This window comes from Anopheles nili, chromosome 2 (assembly GCF_943737925.1).
Source record: "Anopheles nili chromosome 2, idAnoNiliSN_F5_01, whole genome shotgun sequence".
Lineage (NCBI taxonomy): Eukaryota > Metazoa > Arthropoda > Insecta > Diptera > Culicidae > Anopheles > Anopheles nili.
The window spans coordinates 32,744,010-32,761,782 of NC_071291.1; the positions used below are offsets into that span (position 1 = coordinate 32,744,010).

A 17,773-nucleotide genomic window follows, 5' to 3' on the forward strand; every position below is an offset into this window, starting at 1 on the left:
ATTTCCTTGTGGAGTGTCATCATGGGATAGCAAGTAAACACACCGTAGTGATCAAGTTTTAGTTGCTTTCAATGGTTGGAACGTATCCATTCTTGTTCGTTACATGTATATAAATAATCTTCTTTTCATAATAATAACGAAAAAAATAAATGTAAGCTAACTAATAGAAGAAAAGCAAAAAACGAATGTTCTGGAATTTGAATCACCACATCAAATACTCTGGAGGGGAACATCCTGTGTCCTTGCCAGCGTTACGTTCAGTATTTTACAAATGAGGTGAATTAGAATACGCTTGAAGAATGGTCCACGAGATGACGGTAATGAGCTCGATTCGAAAACGAATTTTAACTGCACGTTTCTTTTGAAACGGACCTCTAGCATCGATCCAATAACCACCAATAACGTTCGGAAGATTCTACACGATCCCGCTACCGATCTGTAGAACCTCAAAGCATACCGAACAAACGCGAACTGGTTTGTTGATGCCAAATTTAATTATTGGCACATCGTTGTTCGAGCATCGACTGCACAGATTTCGCCCACAGTGACGGCTAAAAAGAAAACGAAAGAAAAAAAGCACTTCGTTCAAGACCCAGCACCTGCACAAAGTCCATCGTGCGTTCCATCGCTTACCAGTGGTGTTTCCGCATGGTTATGGTAAATTTGGTGCCACACTCTTGGCATAACTCCGACGAAGCCCACGGTGATTCTTGTGGCAGTTCGTCTAGCAAACGATGCAGCAGCTGGTTCGTTGCCAGCTTGAAATTGAATATCGTTAAGCCTTCTTTATTCTCGGCTCCCAGACAGGCGCCGTTTTTCACCAAAATCCGGCACAGTTGCGCCTGCCCACGCATGTACGCCAGCAGCAGTGGCGTGTTGCCCTGCAGGTCAGGATTGTTAATCGGATACCTTGGCATACATTCGATGAACAGCTCGAGAATGGTGGCTGCCGTATTGTCCTTCCCGCAGCGACACAGCTCATGCAGTGGATTGCGTCCCTTCATGTTGGCGATCTCTGCGTTTAGCTCGGACTCCGTTAGCAGCTCCCGCACGACCGCAATATGTCCCTCGCGAACCGCTATATGTAACGCGTTATTGCCGTCCCCATCGACCGCGTCGAAGTCGGCGCCGTTCTGTAGGAGGGCCGACACCGCACCGACCGTGCCCCGCTCCGCTGCTACGTGAAGCGCCGTCTTTTGTGTGGCATCTCGATCGTTTAACCGAGCACCGGCCAAGATGAGGTTGCGAATAAGCATCTCCTTCTCCGATGCGGCGGCCAGATGGAGCGGTGGCGTCTGATTGACGTCGTGCACACGCGAGTTAACGTCCACCTGGATCGATAGCAGGAACAGCACCGATTCCAGATCATCGCGCATGATCGCAAGATGCAGAAAATTGCGCCCCCGTTGATCGATCTGCTCGGCCGCGTTCGGCAACCGTTCAAGGATGTTCTGTGCGGCTTTGTTGTTGCGCACCTGCAGTGCTGCGGCAAACGGTGTGTTTCCGGTTTTGTCACGAATCTTTAGGTCAATACCCGGGTGACACAACAGTATGCCGATGATCTCTTCGTGCTGATTCTCGATCGCAATGTGCAATGGCGTCTTTAGGTCACAATCGACCGCATTCACGTTGGCCCCGTGGCCGATGAGGGTGTGCAGCACGTTTCGAAGACCCCACTGGCAGCACAGGTGCAGAGGTGACGCTTTGTCCTTCGCCTCGTCTCCGCCCTGTCCCTGCGGTCCCGGTTGGCGCGGAGAGTCCAGATCGCAACCGCTCTTGATGAGAAACGCGGCCGCTTGTTCCTTGTTCTCATCAATCGCCCGATGCAGCAGAGTTTGTAGACAACCGTCCGGTCCCGAGCCCCAGCAATCTGTGTCCACACCGTGGCGCACTAGTACGGACGCTATTTCCAACTGTTCCGACTCCAGAGCGCTCCAGAGCGGACAATCTCCCTTATTATCGGGTGCACTTAGCGACACTCCACGCGAGCAGAGAGCGTCCACGACATCCACCAGGCGGCAGTGTATGGACAGCTGCAACGGTGATTCCTGATCCGCCGTCAGAGCATTCATGTCGGCACCCTGGTTCAACAGAAAGACGGCCGTCTTCGCGTCCTCCTTCAGAATCGCCTGATGGAGCAGCGTCATGTCCTGGCCGTTGCGTGCGTTCACATCCGCTCCACCTTTGATAAGCATCGGCACAAGCTCGTTGTAGCCGAGGCTGAGCGCTAAACTGAGCGGCGAATCGCCAAATGCGTTCTTCATATTGAAATCTACTGCCGCAGAGGGATTCGCCTCTTTGTACTCGATGAAAGCATCCACGACCTGGGTGTGATCCTCTTCGACGGCATAGTGCAGCGCCGACTTCAGCTCTGTCACACCCGACTGCACGTTTGGCGGTGCTCCTTTTTCCAGCAAGGCACGCGTTAGGTTCGCTAATCCTTGCGACGCAGCGACATGCAGCACGGTCAATCCGGAACGGTTGATATGACTAAGGTTGCAGTGATCGGAGAGAAAGACGGCCGCATCCTCTAGCTGCTGTTTCGCGAGGCAATGCAGCAAGCTATCCCCTGTTTCCGGATGGATGACATTCGGGCGTGCACCACGGTCCAACAGTCTGCGGGCTAACTCGAACGGTGGCCCATCGGTATGCGGTGGCGTGAGTGCCAACTGTAAGGCACATTTTTCATCCTTCGTCCGCACGTTTGTATCTACGTCCAGACCGTCAGCTTCACCCAACAACTCGTCGATCATTTCCGTGTGCTGGGACATGATGGCCACGTGCAGCGATGTACTAAAATGTACCGAAAAGGGGTACGCAAAAGAAAATACCGTATTAAAAACTGGTACCGAAGAAAAGATAGAAAAGAAAGCTTTTTTCCCCTTACTAGCCCTTGCTGTTTTGCATGTTTGGATCGGCGTTCTGCTTCAGTAGCTGCTGACCGATACTGAACATTTCACGATGCGTTTCCGCGTCCGTGCTTCGCTCCGAGTACGTGCACACGAGATGCAATGCCGTATCGGATGTGTCCCTTGTCACCAGATCGACGTTGGTGCCTTTTTCCAGCAAAAACTGTGCCGAAAAGCTGTCGCCGCGTTTAATCGCATCGATGAGTAGTGTGTTTCCCTGGTCGAAAAGAAAACCATTGGAAATTGTGATTCGATCGAGCACAGCTCTGGAGCAATCTGGGCGCCCATTAGTACCTCTGTGGTGTACGCATTTATGTCGGCACCGCCAGTTTCCAGCAGCGTCTGTGCAATGGCCGTGCTGCGTCCCATTAGGGCTAATCCTAGCGGTAGTTGCCCTTGAGGCGAGAGACTGTTCACAATTTCTTGAAGCTGTAAATTTAAAGAAGAAAAAAAGTTGATGAATATATATATATATATATATTTAATGTAACGTTTCACTTCGAGCACGTGGAACATGAACTTCTCATTCATATTCATAACGAGCTGATTTACCCGATTTCATTCGCGTTGATGTTGTTTTAGCAAATTATTGTTTCTTCCTTCCATGAATCATGTATTCAGGAACGATTGTTCCAATCTTTTATAATTTAGCTGATCTGTTTTTTGCAATTGTTATGCTGTGATTATTTGCACACAACCGATGTTTTATTTCAAGGTTTTCCGAATAGGATAAACCACTTGCTACATCTTAATTTAGAAATTCTCCAGTACTTTTTTTAAAAAAATCTTACTGCTGACGAACCACCCCTTGGGTTTTATTGACCGCTTTCAAGATAGTTTTCAAATTTCACCTAAAATGTTGCGGAGCGTTATGCGATATATTTATTGAACTTTCGGGAGTGTGCATACGAGCCCCCCTTTACTTATTATCAAGAGGTGAAACTTGAAAAACGCACTTTATGAATTGCATAAGAAGAAGAATATGTGTAAAATTCCAATTGAAACGGCTGTGAATTGTACTTTTGAACATTTTTTCGTTTTTTCATTCAGGGGGGGTTGTCTGAGAGTCCCCATATTTGCTCCCCATCAGTAGCTCTGAAATCTCGCCGTTATTGATATGAAGAAAGAAAAAGCTTCTGTGCATTAATTAAATTAAACCAGACGTCATTTGTGTTTTTGTACTGCATTTTTTGATATTATATAAAAGAGGTAGAAAGTATATCAAAGCCACCCATTGTTGCCTTACCTAGCGAGTTGAAACATCAACACTCTTTATATTTCGCACTCAAAATTATGCTATGGTGCAAATTGCATAAAGGACTTGAATTTTTTTTGGTAGATATTTGCTCATTGGAGTTCTATAGGAGCCCTTATCGTTATGGGGATCACAAATAAAATGTAAAAATCCAAGTTTCTAACCCGACCCCCATCGCAGAACGATGTGCCAAATTTGATATAAATCGGTTAGCTTCGTTTCGAGTGATACGCGATTACGGTCGCAAATATATGTGAACATATATATACAAACATTCGTTTTCATTTAATAAAATAAGATATAATAGAAGAAAGTAGACGAAGATACGAATGGGACGCTTACGCCACAAGCAAGTGTCTCCCCCGCATGCTTATGCATTTTCCTTGGTGACGCATGTACGCATCCCGAGCATTGGGGGATAGATTTTCCAATTGAGCGCTAAATAATGAGCGGGAACTATTGTAACATCACGCACGCTCGTTTATTCGAAAGCGTGCGTTACGCTTTCACACGTGCTCGTGGCGTGAAATGGGTTCGCTTTTTTTTATGCACGTGTAAGGAAAAGGGTCAAAACCACGCTCAAATTTCGATGGATTCTAATGTGTACATAAACTGTTGGCCTTTCTTTAAAAGGCTAACGGGCCGGTTTCCCGCATAAATATGCATGTGACTTTCATCACCAACAAACATGTAATAAAATCACATAATGCATCACACTAATCTGTTTTTTGTGCGGAAATCAACAGCATCTGAAAACAGATTTCTATTTCCTATTCATTCGACCAGATCCGGTTATTCGCGACAAAGCGGTCGATCGCACTGCGTTTGAATATCACGAAAGCGATCAATTTACGTTCATTAGCATAAAACGCCACACACGAGAGGAAGTTTGCGACCTGCCGTACTAGGCGTATACGCGTCAACAAATGTTATTACTAAAACAATATTGGTGGTATTATTGATATCAAATAAATTGTGAGAGAAAAAAATAATACAAAATCATGAAAACTGCGGCATAGGAACGATTTTTTTTTCTCGATTACAAGGCCGGCGCTATCGTCATTTGCATAATGGCTTTCTACCGGAAGGCAACATAGGGTCAAGGAGATTCACGGTGACCCGCCTAACGGTGCCTTGAAGCGAGCCATGATGCGATCTTCGGGAAACAGGAACAAACACAGCATAACATCACCAAAACGGAGGCTTCAGTGCCGTTCAAGCTCTAAAACTGCACTGCACATGGGTCGAGCTGAAGCTGAGCCAGAAGAAAATAAGAGAGCTTTCTCAGCAGCATTCCACACCCATCGTCGGAGTGATGCATTTGCCGGCTTCCCAACATCCCAACCGAACAGGGGTTTTGATGTGTTCATTGGCACTATCGCATGCTCGGTTTCCAGAGCATACGAATGCTCTCGGGAACCGTGCGCTCCTCGTAACGTCGGACGAAACCAGAAACAGACTCTCCGTGGACCTCGAATGTGTGTGTGGCCGGTGCTCTACACCGCGGATACCAACCGGCATACCGGCCGACAGTTTCTTGTTGCCTCTCGTGTCGGTTGGATCGCGGCATCGGAACGAAGTGGAACCGAATCGCGGTCGATCAGCAGTCATTACTCAGTTCCTTCCCATGCAGATCGTTGTGTTTACGTGATAGAAAGTCCGGCGATAGCTCGAAGCGTGACTGATTTCAGTGCATATTGAACTAAGGGCAGCAGCAGCAACGATTAGTGTCATGCTTTTTTGTTCTGTTTAAAAAAAAAATCAGCCCAATTTTTTGAGCACGCTAGTGCGGCGTGTCGGATGATGCGGATCTAAAATTAAAAAAACCAAAAGCGCAAAAAAAAAACCACGACTTCCAACCAACAACTTCGCCAAGTGGTTGTTATTTGGTCGTTTGTGTTTTAGTCTATCGCCCATCCGACGACAACGACGACGAGTCGGGGCACAGCGACCGTGACCTTGTTCAGGCGTATGTTTTCCCCATTTCCCTCGCACAAACACTCACACACACACACACACGGGGGTCTTCCTCGAAACCCCCCGCGAAAGTCGATTTCTTCATCGGTGTGTGTCAACGTTGCAGCGCGCTCAATTGGAGCAGGAATTTGGGGTGCCCCAAACTGATGACCTTTGCCGCGAATATTCGAACGAAATTTGACGGAACTTATCGTCGCCGCCGAGTTTAGAAAGTTCGCCTCGCAAAACGCACGGCCGCAAGAGAAGCAGGATCTGCTGCGAGACGTTGGCGTCCGGTTGGAGTTTCACCGAAAAACCGTATCCCGTCCGGCTGGAAAACCTTCGCCGTTCGTTGCACAACGCAAACTTCGTTGCGGAAAGTAAAAAAATATACACACTTTCAAGCGCGCACAAAGAGAAAGGAAAGGAAGAAAATTGGACCAGCTCTCGGGAAATACAGTATGCAGCTTTGTTTTACCGGTTAGCCTGCACTGCCTTTGCGCGATCGATGTAACGGGAATACGGAGAGGGGGACTTCTTGTTCGGTCCACACCACACACTTTCATCCCTGGGGTGGTTCGCCTTTTGCGGGAACTGAGGAAAGCGTTAACCCACCACCCAACAGATCCGCCCAGCTGCTTTACTTGCGCTTCTACAGCGGCTCTTTCTGACGGTTGGGTGCTTTCGCAGTGCTCTGCTCACCGAGAAGGCAAACCCCCAAAGGTGCAGATCTACAGGGGAGTCGTCCCATTCTAAGCTACGGATGATCATTGACCGGACTCCAAGGAATCTGCTTCTTACTCGGTCGTTGCAGTTCGTGAGGGCACTTGAGAGAATCTCACACGTTCCAGCAGCAGGTTCCAGTTGAAACGAGCGTTTTCGCGATCAAAGCAAGAACTCCAAATGGACTGGCTGAGCAGCAATAGCAGCAGTCGAATGGTGGTTGTAATAGTGTTGCTTCTATTATTAATTGCAGGTAATTTTCATTCCCTCTTTTCGCACGGTATCGTCATCTTTTCTCGAACGTTTCTCGTTCAATGTTCTCAAAAGCAAACGCACCTAACGCGAGGTTTGTGGTTCAAAGTGTGTAGCGATTGATCGGGTTTGTAGTAAAGTTATCGTTATCATATCTCCAAAAGGATAACGCTAAACATTTGCTTTGAGAACTTCGGTTGAGGTCATTCTTGGCAAACCAAGTCCATGTGCACCGAGGAGTGGCCAATAATTAATGAACCATCCAGTCATTTGCGTGTCCTAACAAAACACCCAAACGCTGACGGCACGAGGCGATAAAGAAGAAACAAACACGTACCGGAGCGAGTTCAAAGTTGGTGTGCAAAAAAGACCTATTTAACCATGTGGCCACCAGCGAGAGCATTTTCCGATGCTCGTTCGTGCGTGTTCCCTCTATCGCATGTGTGAGGTTTCGAGTCATAATTGTTGGAGAGTAACAACAGCAACAGCAAAAAAAAACAAACAATCAGAATAATCGTAAAACTCTATCGGACAAACCCACTGTTGGTCAGACTGTTGGTAAGAAAGCTTCCGGGGGCGAGCGTGATTTCTAGATCCACATTTGAAATACAAAGAAATACAACACGATGAGTCACCCGGGACCAATCAGTTCGAGTTACTGGAAATAATTGTTTCAACATCTACTAGACGACACTTGGGAACAAACGCTTCGAGGAGTAACTTTTACACATGACGCTTTAGCAAAAAGTTTAAATACTCGAATATAGTACGACAAACAAAATAATGACCATGGTGGTAATATTCGCACACGATAATTACTGGTTTCTCATGAGTCAACCAATATTTTGAGGGATGTGGGATGTGTCATATGGCTCAAACCGAAGCAAATTCAAATGTGCCCGTGGGAAGACCTGCTTCCATAAAAAGACATAGTCTCACTCAACCCCAGCTACTCATTCGCTTCCCATAAGCTATGGATTTGGTGCTCAAACGAGCCAACACTACCAAACGAGAATCATTCTGAATGATTTTTTGGAAGAAAGTTCGATTGACACTGTTAGAGGGCATGCTGCTGCATAATCAATATATGAAATTAACAAACAGCCGCGAAAAGAAATTCAATTTTCTCCGCCTCATGGAAACAGGTTTTTTTTTCTGCGATTCGACTCTCCGCCGTGTTATTGCAGTGATTGAGAACGCTACGAACGTTTCACAGCTTTACAAGTTATCAGTACTTGAAAAGAAATGCATTCTTTCTCACACGACCCCATTTACGCTTGTCACGATGAAGTGGACGATGACCCTGGGTATAATAAATGTTTTCACGCATAAAGCGAACACTGAGCTACACTTGATTCGATATTCCTGGACGTAGAACTATTTGAAGGCACCATGAGATCGCAAAGACGATCCCATTTGGCTTGGCTGGGTGCATTCTTCCTTAGTTGGCATGCTTCAACTGGGACAATTAGGGAACTGGGTCATAACCTGTTTGTGTGCGGCTAGGCTCAGTGGACTAGGGCAACAAAGATTGGGATTGCGGTGTCGAGGAGGTGCCCGGGTTATTTGTGACCCATTACCTAGTTCAATGTTTATATTCAGGCGCCGCCACGATTAGGACAAATGCAAGACCCGGGAACAGGCCCAACCATCATCCCATGGTGAAAGTGCCTCCAATCGAGCAAACCCTTCGTTGCTAAAGGGCGTGCGAGTCCAGAATGGTCAACGTCACGTCACATTGCATTGCCTTTAGCATCAGCTTCATTTGTGAGTTTGGTAACTGGCGAAGACACGCTGTTTATTAACAGCAGTGCTAGAAATTGATATTAATTGAAAAAAATGGCGCAGTACTGACACGAATCTTGTTTTAGTTTGGCACATATTTGTTACAGCAACGCGAAACTGCTCGTTCTCATATGCGCGAACATTTGCTGAACGCGCGTAGAATTGCATCTTGTATGCGTTTAAAAAACGGAGGAACGCTTAAAATAGAAATTTTCCTGGCAAGCAAGCTTAGTGACGACCTAGATCAACGCATGAGCACCGAGCACGCCGTCAATTTAAGTTAGTTCTTAACGATAACGTACTATTTTGTTTAGTTTGTATATCCAAATTGGTCGATCACACTCAACAGTATGGTATGAAACTTAATTAAATACAAAAAAATCACTGTGTGGTCCGTCATATCCAGGGGGAATTGTTTAAAAGTTAGCCCAGTAGTTCAACTACTTAAAGTCGGGCTTTTAACGTTCGTGATCACACAAAATTTCACTGTTGCTCTATCGCCATATGGCTTCGTTTGGTTAACCACCACCCAATGGTACCTGCCTATTTTTGGGAGAGCGGGCGCCCACCAATGACGTCACGGCTACATTTAATAACCGTCGGAACGGCAAAGTGCTTTTTGTGTCGCCTGTCTGGCTATGTTGCGTGCTTTATCCTTGATTGCACTCCAGCAGCAGGTCCGTGTGCTGTCGCCGACTGAGAAAGTGCTATGCTGCACACGCGATGAGGAACAAGAAGGAGTCCCCGTCTCTTCTCTTTGTGAGACCGGAAATGTTAGGAGTACTCCCCGGAGTAGTCGTAACGAGAGCAGTGTCTTTATTGGCACGAGAGAATGGATGTAACCATTTCTTTTCTATTCTTTTTTTTTGCTGCAGTAATGCACTAACCGCATGCATAAAGATGACGAATAGCGCATTTGCGTCAGAAGTCCATGAATGAATCGAATACGTGGCCCAAGCCACAGGCAAATCGACCGGGGAACGCGAACGTGCTGGAAACACTTGAGCTATGCTAAACGACCAAAGTGCTACGGGCGGAAATGTTGATATTATCACAGCTAAGCGGAGCGACATGTGCTCTCCCAATGTTCTCGGTGTAATAGAGCCAAAAAATCAGCTGTAGCATGGTTGCGATGGTCGTTGTGTTGGGTGCGTGACAGAGAAGTGAATGCAATCGTCATTCAGTGAATTTTTATTCCCCATTCACGCTCAGACGCACTTCTCGTCGGCACTCCCTTTTTGTGGTGAAGTGATTTTTGGACCATCTTCCGCCCAAACCACGGTTAAAGCTGCTTCATGCACGATCAAGCACGTGACAGACAACGTATCGTCGATGGAACCACAAAGGGTTTGCCGGTCGTGCCTACCCGCTTGTACTTGTGTCCCATGTAATCAAGTACAACAATTTTCAATCTATTTTTTTTTTCGTTTTCACTAAACTCAAGTGAGCCAGTCAAATCAGACAGCTCTTATAACGGATTGTACGTAGTGGGGCGTATGTTTCAAGTTACGAGTTCTGGTTAAGAGTGATAAGAGAGGAATTTCAAAAACGGGTCAACTGAATTTGGTTTGGACATGTTATCTTTGAATGTCGAGAATATTTTTCGTTATTTATGTGCAGAGAGTAAATTACGCTATTTACGTATTGTAAGAGTACGTACGTTATGAAAATAAAAAAGGAAGAAATCTGTGCCAGTAACAAATGATAACTCAAATTATTTGAGTTTATTGGTTCGGCGGATATTTCGCCATAACGTCCGACATAACGTTCACAAATAAACTGTCTATTGCACCTAATTTCGTCCTTAGAAATACACAATGCTTCGGCGCTAAAATGTTATCACTGCACGGTAGCACCACCGAGTCGGCATCAGAACAACACCAAAACGCAACTATGCTCCAAATTTGACGAATCAAGCTATTATGAGGTGGATTGTCCATGGTCCACCATGTGTATGAAACGCATCTTTAAGCTGCAGTTGCTCAAGGGCGAACAGGAGACCGTAAGTCGCGGTTGTGCCCAACAAAAGAACACAGAACAGGTATGCTTGCAGCATGGCCGAACTTAACATAGAAAGACTGCTCGAAGTAAACATAACTTTCTCCCGAAAGGTCTACAAATCTGGTGCCTGGACGCCACAGCACAACATCGAGGAACCGTACTCGGAGGGATGCCAAACGATAGACGATTCTACGTATTGTTTCTGCCGGGGATCCCTGTGCAACTCGGCTACGAAAACCACGGACAGAAGCAACTACCATGCGGACGCGATGGCGGTCATCTTCGTGTTCAACGTGATGAAGTACATCCGCTGCATGGAGCATTGAGCTTTGTGCGGGGTCGACACCATAGCAAGTAATCGACAGGTTTCAAGATCTGATCTGAATGTGATATTGAAGTGCTGTCCAAAGCGATACTCTTCGAAAAAGAAAATGCTTTTTGATTTTAAGTGCGGCAAAAATAAATCGCGTTTTTCTACTGTTATCAGCAGTTTTCTAAATGTGGAGTCAAACAATTACTCTTCCATTCGTTGGTGAAAGAAATGATCGTGTGGGTATTGTACAAATGAACGTCTGAGACAAAAGTGGAAACACTTACCGCACCGTTGTTTTCAACCAGGCATAAGAACACGACGTCTTCACGCAGCAATCGGACGGCGGCATGGAGTGGATATTTGGTTTTGCTTTTGAGCATTTTATATAGCAGCGCTCCGGACATGTGCTCGAAATCTTGCGGTGTTAGATCGTCCCAGTGTGTAGAAATGAGACCGGAACAGTATTCTAACAGGTTGGCGGCACCGACCTCCTCCGCCACGCAGTAGAACCGTACACAGGAACGCACTGATACAGATGAAACGAGTGCGCGTTCGCAGAGCCCCATTAGGCCGGGTAGCTTGAAACGATGTGAGGTTTTCAGAAGCTCAAGTGCGAGCGAATCATGTTGCAGATCAACCACATCGGTGTAAATCCACCGAATCAAGGCATATCCAACATCTGCATCCATATCGGACCAATCTACAACGAAAAGCATAAGAAAAAATCACCCATTATTACCGATGTACATTGTACGTTGTGCGTGCATATGGGCAGAGAAAGTTCGAATGCATACCTAGTTCACTTTTGTCCATCAAAACCTCCTCGCGCCATTCCTCGCTTCGAGCATTTAACACAAACTTGTGAGCAGGCATGGATTTATCCTTCAGCCGGATCGTGATGTCCGAATACGTCGTTCTACCGTAAAGAGTAGCCACGGTCATGACCAACCGGGATATGAAACTGCTAAACTCCCCGGACAGATCATGGTCTTCGTTCGTCGCGGCAGCCTGGCTGTACTTACGCTCAAGTTCAGCGTAACTCCTTTGAAGTTTGGTGTACTCTTCTTTCAGCAGCTTAAGATGTTTCTCCAGCTTAACAGTTTCACTATTGGCAGCTGTAATGGAAGAAACCGAGACCAGTATATAATTGTGGTGCATGTGTTTGGTCAAAATTGAATTTCTTGCCAACAAGTTCCCTAAATTCAAAAGTGGAGATCGCTCATATCACAGTAGTTGCACATACATCCGCCCGTGGCGCTTTCTTCATTTGTTTATTCATTTGATAACACCAAGTGATCGTCGGGGTTAATTTGGCTGCTCTAACGCCCTTATTACTCCCCCCTCATGTTCCTTCACCTCTGAAGAACCTTGATGAGTATGGACACAATCGAAAATTGGTAAGGCTATGCTTGTTGATTGCGATTTGCTTCTTCTCTGCCACATCGCCAATTGGAAAAATGATTAGCGGATGATACCATGACGCTATTTTACATCAATACATGCATTTGCTGTGCAATGATCTGTTTTACTGGAATTTGGATACACAGCCAGAACCAGTGAAGTATGCAAGGTTACCTTTAGGGCATTGTTCACTTTGGTTGGGAACACTGACATTCTATGCACTAGGAGGAATGCAACTGGAATACTGGTCATCAACCATAAGTAGTCTACAAATCAGTTCAGTTGGTACATTCCGCTTACCCATCGTTTCGGCGTTTCAGTACACAATGAGACAGCGCTAGTTTCCTGTTGTGTAGGGATGATGTGGCGTAGATCCGATACCGATGGAACAAAAGAAGGCAGCTAAAGCGAATATTTACACTAGAGTGCCGGATTCACCATAATAACATGGTTAGATTTATGAGGCACACACTCGTTAGTGGCGAATGAGAAAACACAATCACCGTTTTTACGGCTATCACGAGCAAAAGTGACAGCTCCTATCAACCGAGATTTTGACAGATCTCCAATTCAAAACGCAACGTTTTATCACAGCCTAAGCAGATTGCTGATGATTTACGTAGCGCGATGCAGGTTTAAATTGGAGTAATATGAGAAAAACAATTGCTCCGACCAGTAAATTAGCAATAAAGATTATCTTGCCCATTGTTTCTGCCATCTTATAGTGGAATGCAGATATACCGATCACGATGCCCACATGGCATAATATTATAGACCCTTTGCGACGATTCTAATTGAATGAAACGTAACAGTTCTTGAGAATTGCTCATTTTCGGAACCCTTTGATGTTCGCCATTTAGGTTTTAAACCAAACCAACCTAAGGTCATTATTTCATGGCGGGTAATTCCTTATCGCAGCTCAGATATATTTGTTGCGGATTGACTCATGAGGCCCCCACCAACGATACTTTTTCAAATTCGAAAAAGCCACTGATTTTCTGTTCTTTCGCAAAAAAAATGCTTCATTTATTTTCTCGATCAACATGGTATTTATGCTAAAAAAAGCCCAAACATTTGACTGAAAATAAATAGCAACACATTTAACAAACTGAGCTGAATGGAATGCGTCATGTTGAGCTTTTCAAATCGCTATTAGTTATGCAGCATGTCGCGATACGGCGCGACCAGCGGATCTTAACGCGTGTTCACTCGCCTACTGTGGCTGATCGTTATTTGTGCTGGCAAGGACATGGATTTGCATGCTTTTGGTTGAGTTATAAATCTGTCCCGGCGGGAACGGTTGCAGTCGTGAGTGGGTGTCATTTTTCAGCTTATTCGCCGAGATATACTTCGACAGACGGATGTTTGGCAGAGGCAGAAAACCAGCCGTAAGCGGGAGCACGTCAAGCGTGATGCTGTGACTTTCAACTTCTTCCATCGATATGACTCCTGTGGAGAGTGGAGCAAAGAAACATAACATTAAAGAGATCGTCTAAAAGCTTGTTGTCATTCAGCTGTTTACCTGCGGTACGACCCACAACTGCCCACATATTTTGGTCCGCGAGCACCTCGTACATTAGGTCCGCATACGGATTGTCATGAACTTTCGAGATGCGTAAGTTAAGATGGCAGACGGAGTTAACACGACACAATTCCTGCGGTTCCACTTTGGCGCAGATCGTGAACAGGGTCGTATAGTCCATTACGTCGAACGTAACACTGTACGGCAGGTAGGACCGCTGGTCTTCTGGCACGGTGACATCCGCGAAGCGCATGCGAAAATCCACATGCACAACCGGTAGCTCAGTTTCGGCCTTCAGCGCTTCCACTTGAAACTCGTACAGATAAGATATTGAAAGTGATTTGCTCATCACTGTTTCCCGCTGTTCTGTCGGATTAATATCGATTATTGTGACGCCCTCGGCCGAACAGGTCATGCGGGCGTCTCGTAACATGAGACGATAGTCGCTTACACCCTTGAGAACAACTTGCAGAAACTTTCGTGCTCCGGAGGAGTGCAATCGACAGGACGCTATTAACGCAGGCATGAAGTGTAACGGAATCGAGATCTCGTTTCGACTCCAGGGGACCTGCAGGGAGACCTTTTGCTCGATAGCACGTTCCTCTCGTTTGCCGGGAAGGTCACAAATCGCTTCTAAAGCAATGGTTCGTTTTTCGAATGGTGTAAAGTCGGCCAACTGTACAACCAGCTCTCTTTCAAACGGTTGTTTCTGCTCCTCAGATCCTGATATTCTCATTTTGAGATTCTTTGAGCACCGTATCGTGGCAGTGGCATCCTTTGGGAAACGGAAACTTCCGGCTGAAATTACCAGCTCGACTGGCTGCTCGACACCAGCGACGAGATTGACGAAATTTAACGATGCCACAGACGCTTTTGTTATCGTTTCAAAGTTCATCGTCTTCACTGGGAGGGATTCCGATAAAAATTCTACCGTTTCAACCTGAACCGACAGTTGCCGAAAGCTCCAGGTGCCGACACGGGTGGCTTTGGTTTTAAGCGCGATCACGTTGAGGCCCGGCTGTAACACGAGTCTTGACTCACTACTCACGCAGTTGGTAAAGTCTGACCGCTGTGTCGGAGAAATCTTGCGTCGCGTGCTGCTGCTGCGGCGCACCGGTTGCTTTGCGCGATTATCACACGCTACCGAGGAACCGGCCAGAGTATTATCCTGCTTGTAGTCTAGGTGGAGTATTATCGGCAATTGTGATCCGACTTCCTTGGTCGCGACATTTCCAGAAGCCACGGGATCCAGGGTCTGCTTTGCGTTCATTTCAAACGAAAGCAACACTTGTTCTACGAGCAGCTCACGCGGAAAGTTACTATCCAGCTCGAGCAGTACGGTGATGTAGTCATCTTGCACGATCGACGTACTGTCCAGGACGACGTTCACTACGCTGAAATGATCTTCGAGCGTGCTGATCACATTAAGCGCATTAATATCCACATTGCGGATCGATTGGAGTGTTTTGAGTGATTTCATAAATTCGTCGAAGTAAAATGTCCGCACAAGCAACTCTAGATCGTGGCAGCATGCGATCGTGCTACAGGTTTTTGTGTAGTTCACGTTATCCTCCATCTTCCGGTAACACGAGGCCAAATCCAGTAGCGTTTGGCTCGCGAGATAGTGCCAGTTTTCGTTCTTCAGTTCACGCAGCACGTCCGTGAAGAAATTCACTGCCTTTTGCGGTTCATTCAATGTGATGTAGAAGTTACCGAGATCCAGCCCCACTAACCGGGCCGATCGCAAGCGCGATACGTGCTTGTACGTGCTGATAGCAAGTTCGCTTAGCTCGAGGTAAAGCTTCGTGAATGCCTGATTCGAGCCCAGCGCTTCCTTCAATGTGTCGGTGGCTGATTTCTTCGGCTTCCTCGCTGGCGAATTGGCCGATTTATTACCACGATCGCTTTTCTCTGTTTCAAGCCTTCGTGATGTTCCGTTGGTGGTCATTTCTGGCAAACTGTCTCCCATGCCCGCCGACAAGTGCACGACCGTATGCAGCTGCTCCGACGTGGGTACAAAACCGGGCAGCAACCCGCACTGCTTCCCGAGGAGGTATAGTTTCTCTTTGGCCAAATTCCAGATGGGGGCAGAAAATTGCGAGCATTTGTAGATATCTTTCGATTCCTGCACCGTATCGCATAAATTGAGCACCTCAAGAGCGCAAACAAACTCCCAACATGCAAGGGCTCCTTGGGGCGTGTCAAGCTTCAGAGCCTCGATTTCTCGAAGCGTTGAAAACAGAAAAGGAAGCAATCTCTCGGCGATTTCCCATGGTTTTTGGGCTGCATCTAGAAGAACGCATTGGCGTTCGAAGAGGTAGCTGCGAAACTCCAGTAGCGTCACTTTACCGCAGATGATCTTTTCACGTGTTTCCATCATTTTTGCATGGTTTAGTGATATGCCGTGAAACGCGTACAGGGGCTGGTCGAAAATGAGAAGCCATTTTTGCTTTTCGCCGAACACGGAGTTAAGGATGAACTGGGAGAACATTGCGTCCAGTTCGTCGTACTGCACCAATGCTTCTGGGTATTGGCCGAGCATTTCCAGAACAAACGCCAGCTGCTCTTGTAGCACGAAATAGTCGATAAAGCTCCAGTTCTCCTGTATACGGTTTTCCCTGTTAGTACGAATAAGTTCTTCGTACTTTACTATTGTCTTGTTGTAGCCCGTTAGCATCAGGTGGCGAATGCGTTGCAGCAAGCAGCGAAAGGATTCAGTCGTTTTCATCTCGAATTTAGCAGAATTCAAAATCGATAGACAACGATCACCATTTTTCGATGCAAAATCAAGTCGTATCTTATCTAGTACCGTCGTGCGCGGTAAGATATTTTTCGATTTTTTTACATCTAGCGTCTCTACCAGCAATATCATCCAGTCGGTCACGTTGAAATTGTTTAGCACCTTGAGCCATTGGTCTATTTCCTCCTTTACTGAGGCCCTGTATGCTTCTATGTCACTGCATTCCGTAACATATATATGCAGCACCGGGTGCTCAACGATGTTCCACCTGCCATCCTTGTACTTTTCAAGGGCATTCTGTTCGAATGGTTGAAATGTAGCCTCGACACGAACATTTTTCACCGGTCGCCCGTAGGATCGTTTCCATTCTGCAGTGTCGGCAGGAAGAGCAGCTACTATGTGGGGCTCGAGCGTTTTGAACATTCGCACATCGCCAGAATCTTTGGTGGGTGGAAACAGAAGATAACATTGTTGTTAACGATACGATTCTCTGTACTGTTTACGTGGTCAAATGCAATGTATCGTCGAACTTACACGTCAAAATTGGTTTGCAGTTCATATTGTGCTACCTATTTAATGCGCCTTTATTCGTTTCCCACAGAGAAACAAAACTTTTCTACAAGCGCAATCAGTTAAACAATATTAACAACACAGTTGCTCAAGCATCTTTAATCCACTTTCACTATTTTTAATATTTGCAGATGTAAATAAACCACCAACAAACTGCATTGCTTTCACCAGGGTTTAGATGAGACGCCAGGTTCAACCAGAAGTTTGTTTTGACAGATGCCGAAGAGCGCATTGAAGGACAGTGGAAGCGTTACAATGAATGCAAAATTGTTACCAGAAAGCTGCATTTTTTTATGAATAGTGAATACCTAGTGTTTGAAAATGCTTGTTTGATTTTTACTTATTT

The 17,773-nt window shown here is 46.1% G+C and overlaps 3 protein-coding genes across 3 annotated transcripts; 1 reads left to right on the forward strand and 2 right to left on the reverse strand.

Annotated features, from left to right (window-relative positions):
* Positions 1 to 50: 50 nt before the first annotated feature.
* LOC128722182 (rabankyrin-5) lies at positions 51 to 12,067 on the reverse strand. The gene is given in 8 exon segments (XM_053816023.1): positions 51 to 551; positions 634 to 2,793; positions 2,888 to 3,126; positions 3,204 to 3,338; positions 11,479 to 11,649; positions 11,651 to 11,784; positions 11,787 to 11,894; positions 11,989 to 12,067. Coding segments are annotated over 8 exon segments (3,162 nt in total). The 3' UTR covers positions 51 to 415.
* On the forward strand, positions 7,024 to 11,329 carry LOC128722183 (uncharacterized). The gene is made up of 3 exons (XM_053816024.1): positions 7,024 to 7,096; positions 10,689 to 10,921; positions 10,992 to 11,329. Exons 1-3 carry the CDS (start codon positions 7,024 to 7,026, stop codon positions 11,205 to 11,207), a joined length of 522 nt encoding a protein of 173 aa, XP_053671999.1. The 3' UTR covers positions 11,208 to 11,329.
* Positions 12,068 to 13,611: 1,544 nt separating the features above from the next.
* On the reverse strand, positions 13,612 to 17,416 carry LOC128720459 (trafficking protein particle complex subunit 10). Its single transcript, XM_053814128.1, has 3 exons — positions 17,392 to 17,416; positions 14,118 to 17,297; positions 13,612 to 14,044 (listed from the first exon to the last, which is right to left on the reverse strand). Exons 1-3 carry the CDS (start codon positions 17,414 to 17,416, stop codon positions 13,809 to 13,811), a joined length of 3,441 nt encoding a protein of 1,146 aa, XP_053670103.1. The 3' UTR covers positions 13,612 to 13,808.
* Between the last annotated feature and the right edge of the window lie 357 nt (positions 17,417 to 17,773).